Genomic DNA, 20,776 nt, shown 5'->3' on the forward strand with positions numbered 1-20,776 from the left:
CCAGGCACTGTCCGCGGTGCTGAGGGCGCAGGCAAATAAGAGCACCAAAGCCCTGCCCTCCTGGGGCTTGCATTCAAAATACAGGCGAGGAACACGGGCCAGAACCATTCTAGCTTGGGGAAGCTGACTAGTCTTGGGATTGTGAAAAAGTGAAAGTTAGGTTCCCCTTCTGGAAAAAGTGGGGATGTCTGATTTTTGGCATTAGGGTGAGATTTTTGGCGTTACCTGGGCTGGTAAATGGTTAAGCTGGGGTGAGAAATTGGAGGCGCCAGCTCTGAGACTAGTGCTCCGCAGCGTGCTTCAGGCTCTTACGGGGCAACGTGTGATTTAATGGTGCTCATGAGCTGTGGACATCGAGGCCTGGAGGGTCACAGGAAGAGAGTTTGCAAGGGTGGGGGAATCGCACCTGGACTGTAAAGTCCTCGTGGCCAAGGACACCAAATGTAACTCATGAGCAAATACTTTGTGGTTAACAGAGCATTTTCCACGTACATTTTCTGATTGGATCTTTCATTATTTGAACGGATGTTTTCTGAGTACCTACTAAAGCCGGACTGTGCTAGGCACTGGGGACCCAGGTGGAAAAGTCGGAATTGTTCCCTGCTATCCTGGTGCTCATCACCCGGAGGTGGGCATTGTCATTCCCGTGCCACTGATGGGCAAGGACACAGCCTCTGAGGGGTGTAGCCGCTCAAGAGCATTCACTTAATAAGGTCCAGAGCCAGATGCAGCCGGGTTCCAACCAGGCTGCGTGGTAACTCTGCACTCATTATCATCAGCCCGGTTTCTGTGGGGTGTCTAGAGCAATGCCCTCAATTACATGGAAAAGTTCTGTTTCTGAGCTCTCTGTCTTCTGGATTACCTAAAGTACAAGATCGAGGAGCAGCTCGCTTTAGGTGGGAACTGTCTGAGACCCTCAGAAGTCAGAAACCATACTCGTATACCTGCTTTCAACTTAAATTCTGCAAATACTTCCATATTCAACTCTGGTCAAAGAAGGAGCGTGGGACTTGCGGTCGCCTACGATTAGACACTCTTGAATGTGAACCCCAGCTCTACTGCTTTAGTTGCATGAGCTTGGGTAGTTGCATGAGTCTCAACTTCCTCATCTGTGAAATGGGAGGCAACACCATCTTCCAGGGTGAGTGTAATGGTCACGAAGTTAGTATTTATCCAGTGCTTACTACACAAACATCCCTTCGTTCAACCCTCGTAACAACTCTATGAGGAAATATTATCATCCCCGTATTCCAGATGAAGAAATCAAGGTTTAGAGAAGTTAGCTAGCTTGCCCAAGGTGTATAGCTAGTACACGGCAGGGTGGGACCAAAACCCATGTCCTTACCTGTGACAACCAGCCCAAGCCCCAGGCACAGAATAAAAGGGTAGTAAATGTTTGCTTCCCTCCCTTCTCAACACGCACCACTGTGATTACCATTTGCCTGCGTCTGCAGCATCATGTCCGCATAAATCATTATTTTTAACTGCAGCAAATATATGAAATGTATACGCCAAACTGGGAATTTATTTTATGTTGGTATAAACTCAGAAAATGCCTGTTTGATACCATCTGTTTATTTATCCATTCAGCCAATATTAATAGAGCACCTACTATGTGCCAGATAGGGTGCTAGGTGCTTGGCACAGTCCCTGCCATCCACGCTTGCATTCTGTGGGGAGACAGCATCGTCGTCATAAGCAAGATGTGTGCCCCCGTGAGGAGCATTCCAGGGGTGGTGGCAGCAGTTGGGGAGGGGGTCACAGAAGCCTCAGAGGGGCGATGAGGAGCTGAGCCTGGAGAGAACAGTTTGCAGGCCATCAGGAAATGAGACTGCACATGCGGGCGTGGGAGCACAGTGAAAGGATGCGGCGTGTTTAGGGAAGTGGGACGTCAGCTCTGCTGGAGTGTCGGGTGCCGGTGAGTGGCGGCCAGACCATGGGAGGGTTTATCTGCTGGAGCGAGGGGTTCGCCCTTGATCCTCTATGCACCGGAGAACTACCTGTGACTTTGGAGCAGGAGCATGTCATTGTCAAGTTTGTGTTTCAGCAAGAAGCCCCTGGACACTGTGTGGAGAACCAACCAAACAGGGGAAGACCAGAGGAAGGAGACCAATAAGGATGATGATGCACGGGTCTGGGTTGTTTCTGACAAATGTCTGCACTTGGACAGCTGGTGGCAATGGAGAGAAGGCTGTGGTGTTTCGGAAGCAGAGCTGTCAGGATTTGGTGACGGACAAGACGTGGGAGTGTGGGGATGGAGAAATCTAGGGTGACTCTCAGCTTTCTGGCTTGGGTGACTGGTGGATTGTGGTTCCACCTACTGAGAAGGAGAAGTAAAAGGAGAAGCAGATGGCGGGCGTGGTGGAGATGAGGCCTTCTCTTTAGGACCAGGTGTGTCTGAAGTGCTGTGGGACGTCCAGGTGGGGATTCAGGAGGCAGGCGTGCAGGTACAAGTGTTCTGGGCTTGAGATGCTGATTGAGACGCCACGGCATGCAGGTGCTAATAAACCGTGGGTGGAGGCGAAACCCCCCAGGGAGGGTAATGTTAGTAGAAGAGTGTCTTGGTGCTATATCTCCAGAATAATTTCTTTTTTACTTCTAAATTATTAAAATATTTTCAGCTCATCAAGGCTGCACTGTTAGGTCCTAAGACTGGATTCATTTTAGGACCTAAGATGAAACTGAAAATAAAGATCTCAAATTTCTTTGCATTTTTTGATGAAGACTCTAAAAGCTTCATCTTTCTGCTCTGTAACAGTTAAGATATAAAAGAAAGGCCAGTAGAGTCGGGGACCTGGCTAGCCCTGGCTCTGCCTCGGGACAGCTGTGTGACCTTCAGCTAGGTACGTCTCTTTTCTTGGGTGCAGTTTCCTTGTCTGTAATAGAGCTTGTTCTATGGATTAAATATGATAAAGACCGGAAAGAATTTTGCAAACGGCTGAACCTTAGACACATATGACATGGTGGTTCTTTCTATTCTTGTAAGGTTTGGGAAGATATTACTTCTCATCCTCATGCCCAGGGTCACACAGCGGAGGCCCAAGAGCAGCCCAGGACCTGAGCCACTGATGTCCTTAACTGTGGTCTCCAGAATCAGCCAGGCTTCCGGGCTGTGAGCAATAAAAGTCAGGCCTGTATGAACTGAGTGTAGTTCTGTCATCTAATAAAATTTATACAGGCTAATCTGACACCTATTTAGCAGTCTGCATAATAATTATCGTGCAGCGTGCTGATCGGGCATAAATGGAAGACATTTGATGTAAATGGTTGTATTTAGTATTACCTTTATATAGCCTAACCAGATTTTTAAAGTTCTTTTTTCTTTGACAGTTCATTTATCTACTCAACAAATATTTATCGAGACCATATTATATGCCAGGCACTGTTCTGGGCCCTGGGGATACAGGCAAACAAGATTTCTGCCCCTGCCCCACCTCTGTTGAGCTTAAATTCTAGTGGGGAGACAGAAAATCACTGAATAATCAACTTTATCCATAATGAGTAAGAATGTCTAGCTTCCCTTGAGACTGTATTTGCTATAATATATCCCTGCACCAACACCCACGAATTAAAGAACAAAGATTCTGGGCCTGGTACGCCAGCAGCGGAGTTGCCTTTACCCCACTGCTTTACCCTGTATCTTCCTCTGTCTCCCTCTAGCAGCCGACTGCTTGAGGCCTTCCATTCACTGAACAAATATGTGCTGTGCACCTATTCTGTATGAGTAGACTCTGGGGATAGGACAGGGACTGGAGACAGTCCTCCCCCTTATGGAAGCCACACTGATCCCAGGTGCAGACACATAAAGGCAACAGCAATGGAGGGACAAGGGCTGCCTTGGCGGCTCACAGCGAGGGGTCTAACCCCCTGGCACGTGGCAGGCTGAGCAGAGGAGGCTGCTTCAGGCAGAGGGAAACTGCGAGGTGCTGGGTGTGGCTAGAACGTTGAGTTGGGGTGGGTAGGGAGGGTGCCCCTGAACCACATAGCACACATAAAAGTGCAGCTGTCATAAATGCACAGCTCAGTGAGTTTGCACAAACTGAACACACCTGTGCCACCAGCACCCAGACAGAAATGCCTCCTGTCCCCTGCCAGGTGCTACCCTAACCATTAACCACTAAGTGGACTTCTAATAGCACAGCATAGTTTTGTCTGTTTTTGCACTTTATGTAGGTAGAATTATGTATCTGTGCCTGGCTTTTTTTTTTTGTTTTGCTCAATATTTATGAGATTCATCCATGCTGTTGCAAGTCGTTGATTATTCATTTTCATTTCTGTATAACGTCCCATTGTATAATTTATGCAATATATTTCTCCATTCTGCTGCTGGACATTTGGGTAGTTTCTAGCTTGGGGAAATCCAAAGAATGCTGCTAGGAACATTCCAGTACATGTCTTCGGTGAGCACATACATGCATATGGGTTGGGTACATACCTAGGAGTGGAGTTGCTAGGTCGTTAGGATATGGGTAAAGCTGTAGTAGACCAGTTTTCCAAAGCAGTTATATCGGTTTATGTTCCCACTAACACGATATGAGAGTTCTAGTTGTTTCACATCCCCACTAACACTTGATATTGTCTTTTTTTAAAAAGTCATCTTGGTGGGTATATAGTGATATATTATTGTGGTTTCAAATTGTATGTTCTGATACCCGATGAAGCTGAGCACCTTTTCAAGTGTTTATAGGCCATTTGGATATATTCTATAGTGAAGTCTGTTCAAGCCTTTCGCCCATTTTCCTATTGGATTGTCTGTCTAGGGCGTGGGTGGGGGAAACATTTTCAACTGCTGTCCTAACCAGGGGCACTGGGATTAGCACAGCCAGGTGCCCACTGGCCCCACTCTCACCCCAGTGATGGGGGCAGAACTGGCCTCCTACAGACTCCGGGTCTCTGTGTCTGAGAGGTCACAGTGGGGGGACAATGCCTGTGCCACCTTGAGGAGAGGCAGCCCCTCCAAGGTTCCGGATTTGACATAAGGGGCCCAGCCCCCTCAGGAAGGAGGGGAGGGGTTGGTGGAGGAAGGATGGGGCGGGGGTTAGTTTTCAGCAGGCAGCAGAGCAGATGTGGAAACCAGCTGATGACCTGGGATGTGGGCTTCTGCCCTCGGTATCTGCTAGGAGTCAACCTCTCGCATCTGCGACAGGGGGCGCCTGACATTTGTATAGCCCCGCGTTTAGTCCAGGACCTGGGCATGGTGGCTGCTCCTGTGTTACCTTGGTTAGTCCTTAGTTCGGCCCCACCAGGAGGGGCTGTTATACCACTTTTATATATGAGGAACCTGACCCGAGACAAAGAGAAGCCCTCGTGAAGACCACACTGCTAGCGAGTGGAGGAGCTGGGGCGGTGTGCGTCCGCCCAAGCGTGCAGCGCGTGCTGTGCTTGGGGCAGTGGAGTGACCCTCCCACTCCTTCCTCTCCTGTTTGCCCATGGCTCCAGGTCCTTAAGGGCAGATGAAGGTCTTTTCCAAGGAGGCACTGTGAATCACCCAACCACAGTCACCACAGCCGGCCCCTGTCAATCAGGGGGCGGGAGTTGGAACCCGAGCCTTCTGGCGGAGCGAGGAAAGACAAGGGGGCCTCCCCAACTCCATGGCTTTGCCTGGAGCCCGCCCGGAGCTCCCCCACGGCACTGCCAGAAGTTCTCCTGGGGGTGCTGGCGGCCCTCCCCTCAGAGGTTCTCGGGGTGCTCCCTGGGATGGGGGGGGCTGCCCAGCTGGGGCGCAGGACTCACGTGCTCCCCCCGCTCTCTCGCAGAGTTATGTCATGCCCAGACCAGCAGAGGGCTCCATGAGGATTTATAGAAGATGCCCCGCGTCTCGGCGCCTTTGGTGCTGCTTCCTGCGTGGCTCGTGATGGTCGCCTGCAGCCCGCACTCCCTGAGGATCGGTAAGTGCGGCCGGGCTTCGGGTGATGCCCACAGGGGACATGTGAGTGCTGCACCCGCCCCCGGGGGGCCGCCCCGAACGTGCACTATGCCCTCCTGAGTTTGGCTGGGGCGGAGGTTGTGGTTGGTGGGCCAGCCGGACAGGCTGACAGCTCTGACCCGGTCAACCTGCCGAGCTCCCCTGGTGACTCGAATAAAGATGCTGATAACTCCCTGGTGTGTTTTGTGATGGACTCAGTCTAGCACATTAAGGGGCAGCTGTTAGTGAAGAAGGAGGGTGAGAATGGCCATGGGGATTCCAAATCCAGGGCTGCAGATAAGAGAAGAGGTCACTTAAGAAGGCTTCCCAGAGAGTGTGCTGTGTCCACAGTTTGGATGAAGCCAGGAGTCTGCTGGGTGACCCTGGCCCAGCGCTTGGAAGTGCCCTTGACTTTGTGTCTACTTGCTGTGGCTTGGCTCTGGGGGTGAGGGGGCAGGGTCACTTCAGTGTCTGCCTTGTCCTTGTTGCCCACTCTCGATATGGGCAGACAGGCTGCCACCTGCGCCATCTGCATGCCCATCCCTGGAGGGGAAGGCCTGGGAAATTAATGTCCCCTCCCCTGCCAGGACTGACAGAGACTCGTCAGCTCCAGGTTGAGGAACTCCAGATCCTGGGTCCTGGGGACACAGCCCCAGCCACAGGGACAGGGACACAGTCCGGTCCAGCAGGCACAGTGTGGCTATCTGATGGCCCAGCAACAGAGAACCCATGGAGTAAGGACAGATGTGGGATGTCAGGGATCAGATGTGTCTACCTGTGTATGTGGGGATAGGGGACAGTGTGGACAGATGGGTGGCACAGCTTTGGCAAACCCAGGCAGGTAGGTTGTTGGCCATAAGAAGATCCGTCTAACAGCAGGGCCCCAGGGACAGGGTTAAGCGACAGTCCTAGAGGGACTCCAACACCAGGCAGGTTTTCCAGACAGATAACCACGTGAGGCCCCTCTTCCCAGACTGGGGCTAGAGTGGGAGCGAAGGCAGGATCCTAGATCCTAAATCTGAATCTAAAAGGGTTAGAGACTGACTTAGAACAAACATGGTTTGAGGCCGAGTCCAGGGAATTGACTTAAAGCTCCTGAATTCCCCCAGTTGCAGTCAGATTGGCATGCTGGTGGTGGTCAGGAGACCCGGTGTGGGCAGAGGCAGGCCAGCCACTGAGACCCTGGCCAGCCCAGGCATCACATGCCAGAGGCCGAGCCTGCGGGTCTATGAGCTGCTCCCTGTTACCTTGTGGGCACGTCTTCCTGTGCATATGCAGTGAGTGGCAGCTGATTGGAATCAGAAATGTGGACAGGTGACTCAATTCTCCCCCTTACCCTGCCCTCGATGCACTGCTCTGCATGCTTAAAAAAAGGAATTAAAAACAAAATATTCCCTCCCTCTTCTCCATTCATTTCTACAGAAACATCAAAACCTAATTTAATTCTGCTTAGCGGCAATGCAAAACGGTTCATATCCTTAAGATGTTTAATTTATAAGATGCCCACAGTTATTCAGCGTTGCTACAAGGTTTTCTCCCCCTCTAAATGAGCGGATAAAGCAGCAACCCATCAATTTTCATTTGTCACTAATGGGAAGCGGAAAGGGATTGAGCCAAAATCAGCAGCACCTCACCTGACACTTGTTCTTGGGAGGGAAGCAGAAAGCGGAGCTGACAGGTCCCTCTCTCGGCTGCTACCCCGTGCTTCAAAGGGGCGCCCCATCCCCCCAAACCCACACTCTGAACAATGTTCGTCCAGTGTCGTCAAGACTCTGCTGGCCCTCAGTTTTGGTTCACGCTAGGCCACTTCCAGCCGGTTTCCTGCCAGGCTGGCTGGCAAGGTCAAAGCGGGCCCAGTCTTCAGCGGAGGCCCGGAAGCAGCGTTGAGCCAGCAAACAGACAAAAAAGAAAAACCCAGACAGCAATGCCAGGACCCGTTTTCCTGTCTTCCTTGGTTATCCTAGGTGCTAGGAGCTTTCAAAAAGTCTCCCGATCTTTATAGACGGAAAGGTGTTAATTAGATGGACTCCAGAGGGCATGTGGAGTAGGGCAGGGATGGGAAGAGAAGTAGGTCAAGAAAACACAAGTAGCTGTGCTGAGCAGCAGGCGGCCTTGCGCACAGATGGGCCGGGTCGGCACTGGTGGTGCTGGGCTCCCCGAGGTCCTCCACAGGCTTATGAGAAAGGGAGGCGCTGCTGCTCCTTCCACCCCCGCAGGGGTCACTTCTCCCTGCATTTGGGTTTTTCTGGGGTTGTCCCCACCCCCAGCCCACCCCCAGCCTCAGAATGGATGGCTGTCACAGTGGGGCTGCAGGAAGGGACCGGGAATCTCAGAGATAAATCGCCCCGTTTGCTCCACCCAGCCCCACTCGTCTGCTGGTGATAATACGGATGTTTGGAAAGAGGCGGCCGAACCCATTACCCTGCCTTGTGACGGCTATTTTTCATTCAAGTGGGGCATGGGGCGGGAGAGACAGCCGAATTGTCTATTACAGTGTTTGTTGTTTACCCCCGAATGAGGTTTTGGGTTAAGAGAAGGGGATTTATTTATGGCTGTGAGGCCGGCTGCATAAATTCCCCAAACTCTCACACGTATGTCAGCCCCTTCCATCATCTATCTTCTGAAAATGTTTTCTGATTTTGCTTCTCTCCCTCTGGGTCCCCTGAGTGATGACTGTGGAGCCGCCAGTTAGTAAATACCCTGGGAAGACCCGACCCCATCTCTGCAGCCCCCTGCCACTTACAGAGATCGGGGGTCGTCGTCATTCTGTCTTAGAGCCATAAAGGATTATAAGGATCTGTTATCCAACCTCGTCTTGCAAATGAGGAAACAGGCCCAAAGGAGGCAGTGGTTTGGCATGGTCACATGGCAAGTAGGCAGCCTGGCTGGTGGCAGCTGGCTCTAGACCCCGATGTCCTTGACACCTGTTCCAGTGCTCTCTTTGCTGTGCACCTATTGGCTCCCTTAGCCACTGGGAGGCAGGATCACCTTTAACGGTACGTGAAGGTTATATTCTCAAGCGGTTTCCTTCAATGCTATTCAGAAAAATGTTCAGACATTAGCAAACGGGACCCTTGCCGCTAACACCTTAGATACCCAGTAAGTATTAGTTAACTGAGGGCACACTGTGCTTTCCAGTCTGCCTCTTGTGACTCCTTCCCTGGCCCTGTATTTGGGCCACACTGAACAGCTCACTGTGACCCACATACACCAGGGAGGATTACTCCAGGCTGTACCCATTCCTCTTGCTCTGCCTGTGGTACTCTTCCTCTCATTCCATCTTCTCTGCCTGGAAAACAACTCCAACTCCTCCTTACCCTCCTCCTCTTCATCTTCCTCCTCCTCCCTTTCTTCTTTCTCCAACACCATTGGCTTAAATGGCTCTTCCTCTGCAAAGTCCTTTCCTGATATTACCTTGTCCCTCCCCGGATAATTCATCTTTTTCCTACTATTCTCCCATTTCCCTGGCACATACATCTGTTCCAGCCCTTACCATGTTGCATTCTAATTGTTAGGGCATTTCCCCACTAGACGCTGAACTCCGTGGGAGGGTGACTCACTAACACAAGGGCCTGACACATGATGTGTGCAAATGTATCGCTCTAGCTCAGTGAATGTGATGGATAGATGAACCCGTGGCCCGTGCAGGACCGGGTTCCCCAATAACATGTTTGGTACCATTGTTTTAAAGTGCTTTCTTCTGGTTCTACCTGTGCTTAAAGAAATAGACTTCTCGGAGAAAGGAGAAAGAAGAGAAGGAGAAAATGTCCGTCTGTCTGTCTTACTCAAAAGAGAGAATAGGAATGAGCTGAAGATCCTGACTGGGTTCTAGTGAAAGTTTGGCTATAATAATAAACATAACAATTCATTCATTGATTCACTCAATGAATATTTATTGAGTGCTGTGTGCTAAGCACCGAGGATATGGTGCTAAATAAATAATAATATTAAAATGATAACTCCCACTTTTAAAGGCCTTACTCTTGACCAGGTATTAGGCTAGGTATTTGCCAAATCTCAATCTTCATGTTGGAATTAATGATCCCATGCTATAGATGAAGAAACAGAGGCTCGGAGAGTTTAAATAAGACATCTAAGGTCGCGCAAGTACTGAAATTCGAATCCGTCCATCTCCAAAGCTGCCTCTTTCTACTCTCCTGCAGCTCGTGACCCCCTGGAGACATTTGGAATATCCCGTTATCATGGCAGCCACATTAAATACATTGTGTTCTGTCTGGCAAAGGAATTGAAAGATGGAATCGTTATTGTTAATATAGTCTCTTGAGGTTTTGGGGGGACACTTTTGCCTCCAAAGAATTTCTTAAGGGCACAGAGTCTAGCTGAGAGATGCAGAAACTGAGGCTTGGGGGTCGCAGAGGCTCAGTCCGGGCGGCAGGGGAAGTCCTGCTCCACGTGGGCGCACGAGACACATCAGCAGCCTGTCGTGGCAACTGAATCTCTTTCTTGTTTAAGCTTTCCCTCGGTGGCAAAGCAGCCAGAGCTTGGATTTATGTGACACTCTGCCTCACTAGGACCCCAAGCACTTCACAACTGTAATTTTTTACTTAGTTGGTTTCCCCCCAATCAGCTCCAATCTTGCATAAAGAACGTTCAGCACAGAACATTCAGATGTTATAAAGATGAAGATAATAGGAGAATGGATGGGCCAGGAGGAAGAATAAAAAACATTGGTTTCGTAAGACCGGTTCTGCTGTGTGTTAAATATATCAGATGCACCAAGACTCAAACATCCCAACTGAATTCTTTGCCTTGTAGAGGATTCACCATGGGGTTCCTGAGTAGTGGGCTCCTCTAATAATGTTACCACGTGATTTGATTTTCACCATGGGGTTCCTGAGTAGGGGCTCCTCTAATAATGTTACCACGTGATTTGATTTATGAAATTTTGATCGGCACGTAATTTTTCATCTCATTTCCAAATTGAGTCACCCATATAGACAATCAATTGGTCTTTCACATTAGTGACAAATAGAAATTGATGACTTTCTCCTTCATCTGTCACCTGTCACCTAGAGAGGAGTATGGAAAGATTTCTCGGACATAAATCTCTCCCCTACTGAGCACCTTAGGGATTCTGTCTCTCTTATTCATGGCTGTATCCTCAGGGTCTAGCACACCGTGCTTGGCCTGTAGTGGTAGGTTGGGTAAATGTTTGCTAAATGAATTATCTATGGCAAGTTTTGAACCATTAGCTGACCTGTCAGTTTGCAAACTTCTTTTCCTCCAGGAATTGATCAAGGCTCAAAAACGTCAACCGATGTTATCGTTAGCCAGCAAAATATATAATTAGGAGAGTAAATACTTTGCCAGAAACAAAAGTCCCTGTAGGTCTGCACACACAAGGCTGTCTCTCTTCCCCTCCCTGCTCTACCCCTGCCACGGACACACATTTGGGGTGGACGAAGGAGGCCTGGCTGTAGTTGGAGAAGCGTCCAGGCCAGCATGCTGTGTCATTCATCTTCCCTCAGTCTTCAGGAGCACCACGCAGGATGGTTTCTGGGTGTTTATCTTCTCTCTCACGCTTTCCAGAGCCCATGTGAGCTACAACCTCAGGCTGTAGTCTCTTCTGCTGAGAGGTTAGGGATGAATGAGGCCTAGATGCTCGATTTTACAGGTAAGAAATCCTGGGGTCCCAAAAGGAGAAGTGAATTGGTGAAGGCCCCTTTGGTAACACCAGGACTCTTGACTCTCAACTGTTTGGCGACATTTGTGCCATGGTTTGCAGCGTATAGCATGTTCTCACACACAAGTTAATCCCGTCTCCCCGGCGACCTGCCAGGCAGGTAGGGGTGAGCACATCTTGTGGAGAGGAGCCTGAGGCTCGCAGGGTTTGCGACTTGCCCAGGCTTTCACGGAGGTGGGTGGGCATGTCTACAGAGGGGGTGAATGGAGTAGCGTCTGAGGACATCCCGGTGGCAGAGACCGGAATAGCCTTGTCGGCAGTACATTCTTGGTGGGTGAGATCTGAAAGCCACCAGGGGCCAGTGTGCGCATGCCCGAGGCTGAGCTACAGAAAACCGGCAAGTGATGGCAGCAAATGTTAGTAAGTCTTGCTTCTGTATTCTGTTTTCTTTAACATATCGTGATTGATCACTGGGAACAGTCCCAATGGCAGAAGTGTCAGGGATGAAGGGATGGGGCTATTGTTCTACAAGTCAAAGTCCTAGATAATAGAGCTGATTTCCATATAATTTTGGTATGTGGCCGCCTGCATTCATCTGTGCTAGAATGGCCTGGATTCCCCCAGCCTCTCGTTCTGTCCCTCAATGAATGTCACAGCCTGATGGTATCTACTTCCCTGTTGGATGGAGCAGAGTCCAGCTCTGCCTGGCAGGGTGGCTGGGGGACCTGACTGGCAGTATTGGGTTGAGCAGGGATGAATGAACATGGTATTAGGAAAATGGCAATGGTGATAATTTCATCTGAATTTCAAAAGCCTGTCTCCAGCTCTGTGAAATGGTTTACAAAAAGCCTTAGGATGTGGAGTGAGTCATTAGCAAGCTCTGTTTTGGGGGGGTGGGAGGGGAGTGGAGAGCTAGAAATTATGGAAAGAGATTTTGGTTCCATGTACAAAAATGTTTACCAGGCAGATGGAATGGGCTTTTTTGGACATCAAGGTCTGCCTAGCTGGAGGCAGTCACAGATAGGTTGGACAGGGATTTCAGCATCAAATGGGGTGTTGTACCTGTTACCTCTAAGACCCCTTCCAATCTGGGATTCAGGAATATAATATTTTCACCTTTGATCACTTCTCATACTCTCTTAGGGAGGCAATCCATTATTATCGCGTCCTCATTAATAACCATTCACATGAGCTTAGAATTGAGCAACCATCTGCCTAATTTCAGCCATGACCCCATTTGGATAAGCCAGGTAAGAGATAATAGCCCTGCTAATTCTTCTGTTTTGTTGGTGTAGACCTGGCCTCTCTGGGTGCCTCCTTCCTCCCTGTGGAGCTGGAGAAGCACAGACAATGTGAAAGCTGCTGCCAGAGCTCAGCGAGCGAGCGCCTCGGCGTGTGAGTCTGAGTGGGCGGGACGCTCGTGCGCACCGCCAGAGCTGGCACATCCCACCCACAGCCTCGTGGCTCAGCTGCAGGCAAGACAGTGGTCACACTTAGCTCTCATTAGTCTGGATAAACAGGCACATGTTCCCTGTCGGCTTTACGGAGGCTGGGGCTTGGCTGGTGGGGAGCGCTGGGCAGCAGGATGTCACAGACAGCTGTCGGGCTGCCCAGCAGTCCCTCTGTGTCCTGTTGGGGTGTGTCTCTTCCCATGGAGCTGAAAGATGGTGTCTGATGAGCTCTTGGTGGACTGCGTTGGTGAGGCCCATGAAGCCCACACTGACGAGGAGTGTTGTGGGGAGGACCAGGCCAGCCAGGGCTCGGATGTGCCCATGTTGGCACGCACAGTCCTCTGGCTGCAGTACTGGCCTTGGGAGCCACCGAGAAGCAGTCCGCCGCCCAGCTCTGCTTGCGGACCTGTGGAATGGGCAGTCTTCGTGTCAGTGTGACCCCTCTAGAAACGAGGTTCTCTGCTCTGAACCTCTATGCCAGGGGCAGGCCTCGGCCACAGCCCTTTCCACTCCTCTCTCTCCCTGTGTTTCAGGTGAGAAAGTCAACCTAAACGGGGCTGGCTAGTCATCTGGGGCAGCCCACGTGAGGGTCCCTCACATGTCCCCCTCATCTCAGTCCCTCCCACCCTCACTCACTCAGATACCTTGAACGGCCGTTTCCTGTGATTGAGGTGGGGGAAGACGGAGTCAGATGGTTGCGGGGAAGTCGTGGAGAGCTCCGGCACAGCATGTATGTTCACACAACAGCTGGGGCTCTGGAACCAGATGCCCAGATAGGAGTCCGAGTTCCATCCTTGGTGACCTTGGGCAAGAACATAATTTCTCAGCGCCTAAATCTCTTCATCTATAACATGGGATAATAGTAGGCCCTATTTCATGTTTTTATGAGAATTCAATATGTTCCTACATAGAAGCACTTAGGACGGTGTCAGGCATCCGGTGAGTGCTATGAAAGTGGCATCTATTATTATTAATGGCACTCTGGGGCTTGCCTGTCTCCATCCCTAGCCTCTCCCTGCCTGGAGCACCCTTCCCCATCCACCCACCAGATCCTGTCTCTTGCTTTTCTAAACCCTGCTTTAAGCTCGCCTTATTCCAGGAGATGAGAACCCCCACCTGGTCCCGAGAGCTCTGCCTGCCAGAATCCTTGGAGTGCCAGGGCGGGGGGTGCTCACCTGCTCACTCGAGAGTTGCACTGTTTTTGTGGGTACTTATCCCCGTTTTATGCCAACATTTTTAAAAACCTTATTTGAATTCCATCTACCTGATGAGCCTAAGAGCACCCTGAGAGGATGGGCTCTACCTTCTCTGCCCTCACAGTGCGGTGGACTCTTCTCACAGGAGTCGCTGTCCAAGGTGCCAGCTAATGGGTCTGAATGATGCCCCATCTTAAAAACCTCCCTTAGCTTCTGTCCCTCTTCAGCAAACCCACTTTTCTCCTTTTACAGCAAAGCTCTGCAAAAGAATTGCCTGTTGCAACTGTGTCCATGTCCTGTCCCCTCTCTCCCTGTCCGTCAGACTGCCAGCGCCCACCGTGGATGTCCACGTTGCTAAATCCGGTGATCTGTCCCAGGCCTCACCTTCCTGGACTTGGCAGCAGCGCTTGACACAATCTTTCACTCCTTCCTTGAAACGCTTTTTCACTTGGCTTCTAGACCACACTCCATCTTGGTTCTTGCTCTGTCTCTCTGGCTGTTCCTTCTCAGTCCTCTTAGCTGGTTCCTCCTGCTCCCTTGAGCTCTGAGTATGGATGTGCCCTGGGGCCCTGGCCTTAACCTCTTCTCTGTGCACACCCACTCCCTACCCATCATGCCCACTCACATGTCTAATGCAAACACAAACTTGGCATGTCCACAGTCAAGCTCTTGGTTCCCCCCTCCAAGGCTGCTTCTCCTCCTGTCTCCCCTGCTTCACAAGTGGCAATGCCACTCTATCTATTGGGACATAGGCTCCAGGGCTTGGGGTCATCCTTGACCCCATCTTTCTCTGACACCCACACCCTCCCCACAGCAGCCCTGTCGGTCTGTCTTCCGAGTAAGTCCAGCGACCCAGCCGCTTCTCACCTCAGCTGCTGCTGCCCTGTTCCAACCAGTATTATCTCTGCCTGGGTTATTGGGAAGCTTTCCTACTAGTTTCCCTGCTTCTTTCGTGCCCTGTCACTTTTCATTTTCAAAATGGCAGCAAGAGCGATTCTCCAAAAACGTAAGTTGGATCATGTCAGTCCTGTGCTCCAGTCCTCCCCTGACTTCTGGTGTCAGCATAAAAGACAAAGTTCTCACAGTGGCCCACAGGGCCCGTCACGATCTGTCTCCTATTCTGCTGCTTTTCATTCTTTTTTCTTACCACCCTGCCTCTTGCTCATACCACTCACCAGCCCCAGCCCCAGTGGCTTCTTTGCCTTTCCCAAACACACCAGGCATGCGCCCACCCCAGAGCCTTTGCATGAGCTGTCCTCGCTGCCTGGAGCACTCTTCACCTGGGCATCTGCACAGTTCACTCCCTCACGCCTGTGGGTCACACCCTGACCATCCTATACCCCTCTCCTGCCCCTAGCACTTTCTGTCCTCTTTGCCTGATTTACTTTTTCATAGCGCTTATCACCACCTGTCATACTGGTCCTGTTTGTTTACTGTCAGCATCCTCCTATGAGAAAAAACCCTTTGTTTTGTTTTCTACTGTTTCCTCAGCACTTAAGACAATGCCTGGCATATAGTAGGTATTCGCTAACCATCTGCTGAGTGAATGAATGATGCAGACCCAAGGGAGGCCCCGAAGGAGCTTGAAATTGAAAGGCTTTTGGAGGGGAAGGCTGATGGTCTCACTTGACATGGAGACAGCTCCTAACATTTAATAAGTGCTCCTTGCTGCAAACAGTGCGATGACACTGCTGGCTCCCCGTCCCCATATTCTATGATCCCTGCAGCCAAACCCCAGGTCCTGAGGCACATCTTGCGCCCGTCTGGAGGAAGCCCAAGCCAGCGGTCTAATGACTCAGCATCAGCCTGAGTCTTGGCTGTTGGTCTTACTTTGTCCCTCAGCTCCAGCGCCAGGCTCCTGGCCTATCATCCAGCCCACTGGTGTTGCCCTGCGGTGCCCAACTCTCTGTCTCGTCATCGAGTCTGCAACTTTGATGTCATGACTGTGTCCAAGCTCCTCTGGGCCCACGGTCAGGCTGTGTTTGTCTCAGTCTTCCGAGAGCCTGGGGACCTGAACCTGGACCCAGCATCTCAGCTGAGACTCAGCCACCTGCTTCCAGCTCTTTCCTGAAGCCGCCATTGTTGGCCAGGCTACCTGCCTGGTGCTTGCCAGGAGCTTTTCCCAACTCTGACTGTTTGCTTGTGCTTAGACTCCCCAAGTCTACACAGTGGCAGGGACCTTGGATAACTCATGCCACCTTTGAGTCCTGACCATTGGTTTTCTTTCTCTTGAGCCCAGATCTGTCCCCCTGTGCCGACAGTTCTAGCTCCGCCTGTCCCTCAGGGCCTCACAGCACAGGGCTGGTGCTCTCCCGGTGACAGCGTCTTTGAGACCCACAGCACTGTTGTTCCATGGCTCCCACATCTTCTTTCTTCCGGAGATTTACTGTGAGTGCCTTTGTTCCTCCCATCATCCTGGTCACCCTCCCCCAAATGGGATTTCTTTTTTTCTCCTTCCTAATTAGGGTGTGGTCCCCCAAATCAGAGGCAGGCACTCCCTCATCTGCTTCTGATCCACCACGGGCACCTGCTCCAGCCCTGGGGGGGGTCTAGTCTCCAGGCTCAGAGCTCCTTGTCAGACCCTGCCCAGCCCTGGCTCACCGGTCTTTGGGTTCAAGAGAGCCGACTTGGGTCTCAGCTTATAGTTGCACAGCGCAGCCCCCTGGTGCTTCATGGGCTGGGTTTTGCCGTCAATACCCAGAGCTGAGGCTGCTCTTTGAAATCCCTGCAGCAGGTCCCCCCAGTGTCTAAAGACACCTGTATTAAGGGGCCAGGTGCTGCAGGGTTTCCCAAGTTGAGTCACCTGTGTGACTTCCTCCAAGCTGTGCTTTTGCCATCCTTTCTAGGACATGGTCTTTTGAGCACAGAGTGACACAGGCGGAGGAGGGAATGCCACTCTGCTGGCAACACTCATAAATTTCCCCTAGGGCAGGGATCTAACAACATGAGACTTTGAGCTTTCAGCTCACAGTTGAAAGAACAGGGATTTTCCCAGAGACGACAGAAAAGGGAAGCACATAGCCCTGGGGGCCTCAGCAGGAGGCTCTGCTAAGGACCGGCTCCAAGGAGGCAGCAGCCACCAGCCTGTGTGGGAGCAGGATTGCAGTGGGTGGCACCAGACCTCTGGGCAACCACCCAGAAATCTCATGCCAACAGGCTGGAGAAGAAGGAGAACGTTCCGGAGGCCGTAGGTAAGGAATTCTCCTTGTACTTCCTGGAACTGTTGGGGTTTCTAAAATTAAAAGGACCTTTATCTGGAAATGGTGGTTAAATGCCAGTTACCCCTTTAAAACCAATTCAGAAAACCTAGAGTGCTAAAGGAATTAAGTTTGTTGAATGGAAATAAGTGGATTTTGGTGGAGAAGAAATGGGACATAAATGAGTGAAATTATCAGTGGGTTTCCTACTTTGGTGCTTTCCCTTTATTTAATCAGCCTCTTCCTCATCTGCCATGGACATCATCTCCCAGAGAGCACCGTGGCCCTAGGAGGGTCCCTTGTGGGGAGGGCAGGCCACCCTCTCTGGGAGAGTCACTGCTGTTGGCTTGTAGTTGCAGCCTTGATGGGGCTCCCTTCTGGGTCTCAAATGAGTGCCTATCTTACCATGAAGCCATGAGGATGATCACCTGGGAGAGCGTGGAGTTCACACTCAAGTTCACGTATCCCAGGCAACATGGAACAAGTCTAGCTGTGGATTCCGAATTCATGTGCATGAATCCCACTTCCTAGCCATGTGCCTTTAGGCAAAGTATTCACCCCATCTCATGCTCAATTTCCCATCTGTAAACTGGAGATAGCAGAGCTTATCATTAATTATTGTATTAACTGAGAGGAGATAGGTGAAGTACCACGCACAGTGTGTGGCATATAGTAATAATAAACATTAGTTTCTGTTCTTTTGTTTCTTTTAAAAAATAGTAGTTTGCTTAACAATTACGGCAAGCAACTGGATGGCATCGCAGGGTAGTGGAATGGGTGTGGCCGTCACTGATGTACAAACCTGGAATTGAATCGTAGTTTCAGCGTTATGTGACCTTGGGTAAATCATTCGGCTTCTGTTTCCTACTGTGAAATGGGGATAACGATACTCACTTTATAGGATTGTGGAGGTTGACACGAGCAAATGTATGGAAAACAGCACAGTGCCCGACAGTGGGAAGTCAATCAATAAAAGCTATTATCAGTAGTTCTACCATAATTATTATTACTGTGGTTTTCTCTTGCTACCACAATGAATTTTTGCAAACTTAGTGGCCTACACAAGACAAATTTATTATCTTACAGTCTGTAGGGCAGAGGCATTAACTGAGCTAAAACTAAGATTCAGTAAGGCCATGTTCCTTTCTGGAGGTGCTAGGGGAGAACCCATTGCCTGCTCATTCGGGTTGGCGGAATTCATTTCCTTGTGGTTATAGGGCCAACGACCCATTTTCTTGCTGGGAGCCCTTCCCAGCTTGCAGAGTTCGCTGCATTCCTTGGCTCCTGGCCGTCTGCCTCCATTTTCAAAGCCAGCAGCAGTGCATTGAATCATTCTCACCTCGAGGATCACTGACCTCAGCTGGGAAAGGTTCTCTCGTTGTAAGGACTCCTGGGATTAGACTGAGCCCACTGGGATAATCCAGGATCATCTCTCCATCTCAGGGTCTGTAAACTTAATCACACCTGCAAAGTCCCTTTTGCCACGTGTCTTGGTCTGTTTTTGTAGCTATGGAAGAATACCCGAGACTGGGTAATTTATTATAAAAGACAAGAGGTTTATTTAGCTCACGGTTCTGCATGCTGGGAAGTTCAAGTGCGTGGCCTTGGAGCTTTTGAGCTGTGTCACAACATGGCAGAGAAGGTCAAAGGGAAAGTGCTAAGAGGGGAAAACCTGGAGGGCATCCTGGCTTTATAACAGCCCACTCTCTCAGGAATAATCCATTCCCGAGGGAACTAATCCAGTCAGTGGAGAGCCAGAACTCACTCATTACTGGGAGAACAGCACCAAGCCCTTCCCGAGGCATCTACCACCATAACCCAGACAGCACACCCCCACTCGGCCCCACCTCCCAACACTGCCATGTTGGGGATCGAATTTCAACATGTGTTTAGGTAGGGACAAACAAACCATACCCAAACGGTAGCACCATGGAAGGTAACACATTCCTGGGGCCCGGGGTTTAGGACACGGGCATCTTTGGGGGCTGTTATTCTGCCTACCACAAATGCTCCTCTGTTTGGATGGCCTCTGCAGCGGGAAGATGAGCCACCTGAAGCCCTCTCGTGAGCAGTGCCTGATGCAGGGGACTGTGCACTTGGAAACTGTCCCCAGCCTGATCCTTGGCCCGTGTTGCCTGCCTCCCATTCCTGTCGGCCGCTCTGCACAAGAACCAGGCAGCCCAGAGCACCAAAGCCAAGGCATTTTTTCGATGGGTGAAGGGAACTGGACACATTGGCTACATTACTGCAACTGAGATTATGCCACCAGGGGAGAGACAGCCGGGAAGGGGCTGTGTAACAGGAAGTACTTCATCATGTTGATTTAGTAATCTTGCCACTTCTACCGCGTCAGGCACTAAAGGAGTAGCCTACGAGCTGAATGCGATCCGAGGCTGCTTCACGTGGGCTCTGCTAGGAATGATGTGTTTATTTGCTGCTGTGGGGCCTAGAGAGAATAACATCCCCCAGAGTCCCAGCAGACTCCCACTCCGCCTGCCTTCCAGAAGTGGATAAATCCACGTGTGCTTTAGGCAGGTACTGCTGTGAGCAAGGAATTGGGAGGCTGGGTGTCCCTCTGTCCTCTGGTACTTACTGAATACTGACAGTGCCCTGATGTGGGCTACGCTCTTGGGACACACAAAGACGTAGGATATTTTGTTGGCACATGTCCTAAACGTGGAAAGGCCAGATCTCAGACATGAAGGAGCTGGAGGGCAGTACGAAACAAGGAAGCATGAGTGCTAAGGCGTCAGCTCTGGGGCTCAGCAGTGGTGAATGTGGCGGTCCAGGGACCACGGGCGTGTTGCCATTTGGAGCTTCTTTTTCCCTTCTTGGCATTTTTCCTATTGCCACCTAGAGTGGAGCAAATGAGAGGGTGGTGGACCATCTCTTTAACAGGCTGTATCATGGGAGATGGAATGACACTCCTGCATATTGAGCATCTACTCTCTGCCCATCACTTCTGTAAATTACATGATTTAACTTTTATAACAACCTCCAGAGGTAGGCTTAATAACATCTGGCATTTGGGTATTAAAACTGAAGCTTGGGGAGAACAAGGCCACTCCTGCGGAACATGGAAGGCCCTGGATTTGAACCGGGTTCCTTTGGCTCCGGCCCTGTGCTCTGTCCACTGCACTGGGCACCTCCCTGCTGTACTTTCTTCTGGAGACCCTGAGGCCTCTGGCCTGTGCCTTGTGGCCCTGGAGGTGCAGGGAAAAGGTGGGCCTGAACCAGGTCCTCCCAGGACCCATGTGACACCTCAGTTTCTTTAGCGCAGCAGAAGGGCAGACACCACACCTTAGCCTCCCTTCCTGCCCCGCCTCTGCAGGTTTCCTCTCAGACATTTGGAAGAGAGAAATTAACTAAAATTGAACCATAGG

At 50.8% G+C, this 20,776-nt stretch overlaps 1 protein-coding gene across 1 annotated transcript in view; it reads left to right on the top strand.

Moving 5' to 3' along the window:
• The first annotated feature begins 524 nt into the window (after positions 1–524).
• GRIK4 (glutamate receptor, ionotropic, kainate 4) overlaps positions 525–20,776 on the top strand; it is a 307,922-nt gene continuing 287,670 nt past the window's right edge. Inside the window, exons 1-2 of the mRNA XM_012644896.1 lie at positions 525–628; positions 5,757–5,888. Of these exons, the coding sequence (XP_012500350.1) occupies positions 5,807–5,888 (82 nt within the window). The 5' untranslated portion in view covers positions 525–628; positions 5,757–5,806. The remainder of the gene's footprint in view (positions 629–5,756; positions 5,889–20,776) is intronic.

The sequence above is a fragment of the Propithecus coquereli genome, unplaced genomic scaffold (assembly GCF_000956105.1).
Source record: "Propithecus coquereli isolate 6110/MARCELLA unplaced genomic scaffold, Pcoq_1.0 Scaffold222, whole genome shotgun sequence".
Taxonomy (NCBI): Eukaryota; Metazoa; Chordata; class Mammalia; order Primates; family Indriidae; genus Propithecus; species Propithecus coquereli.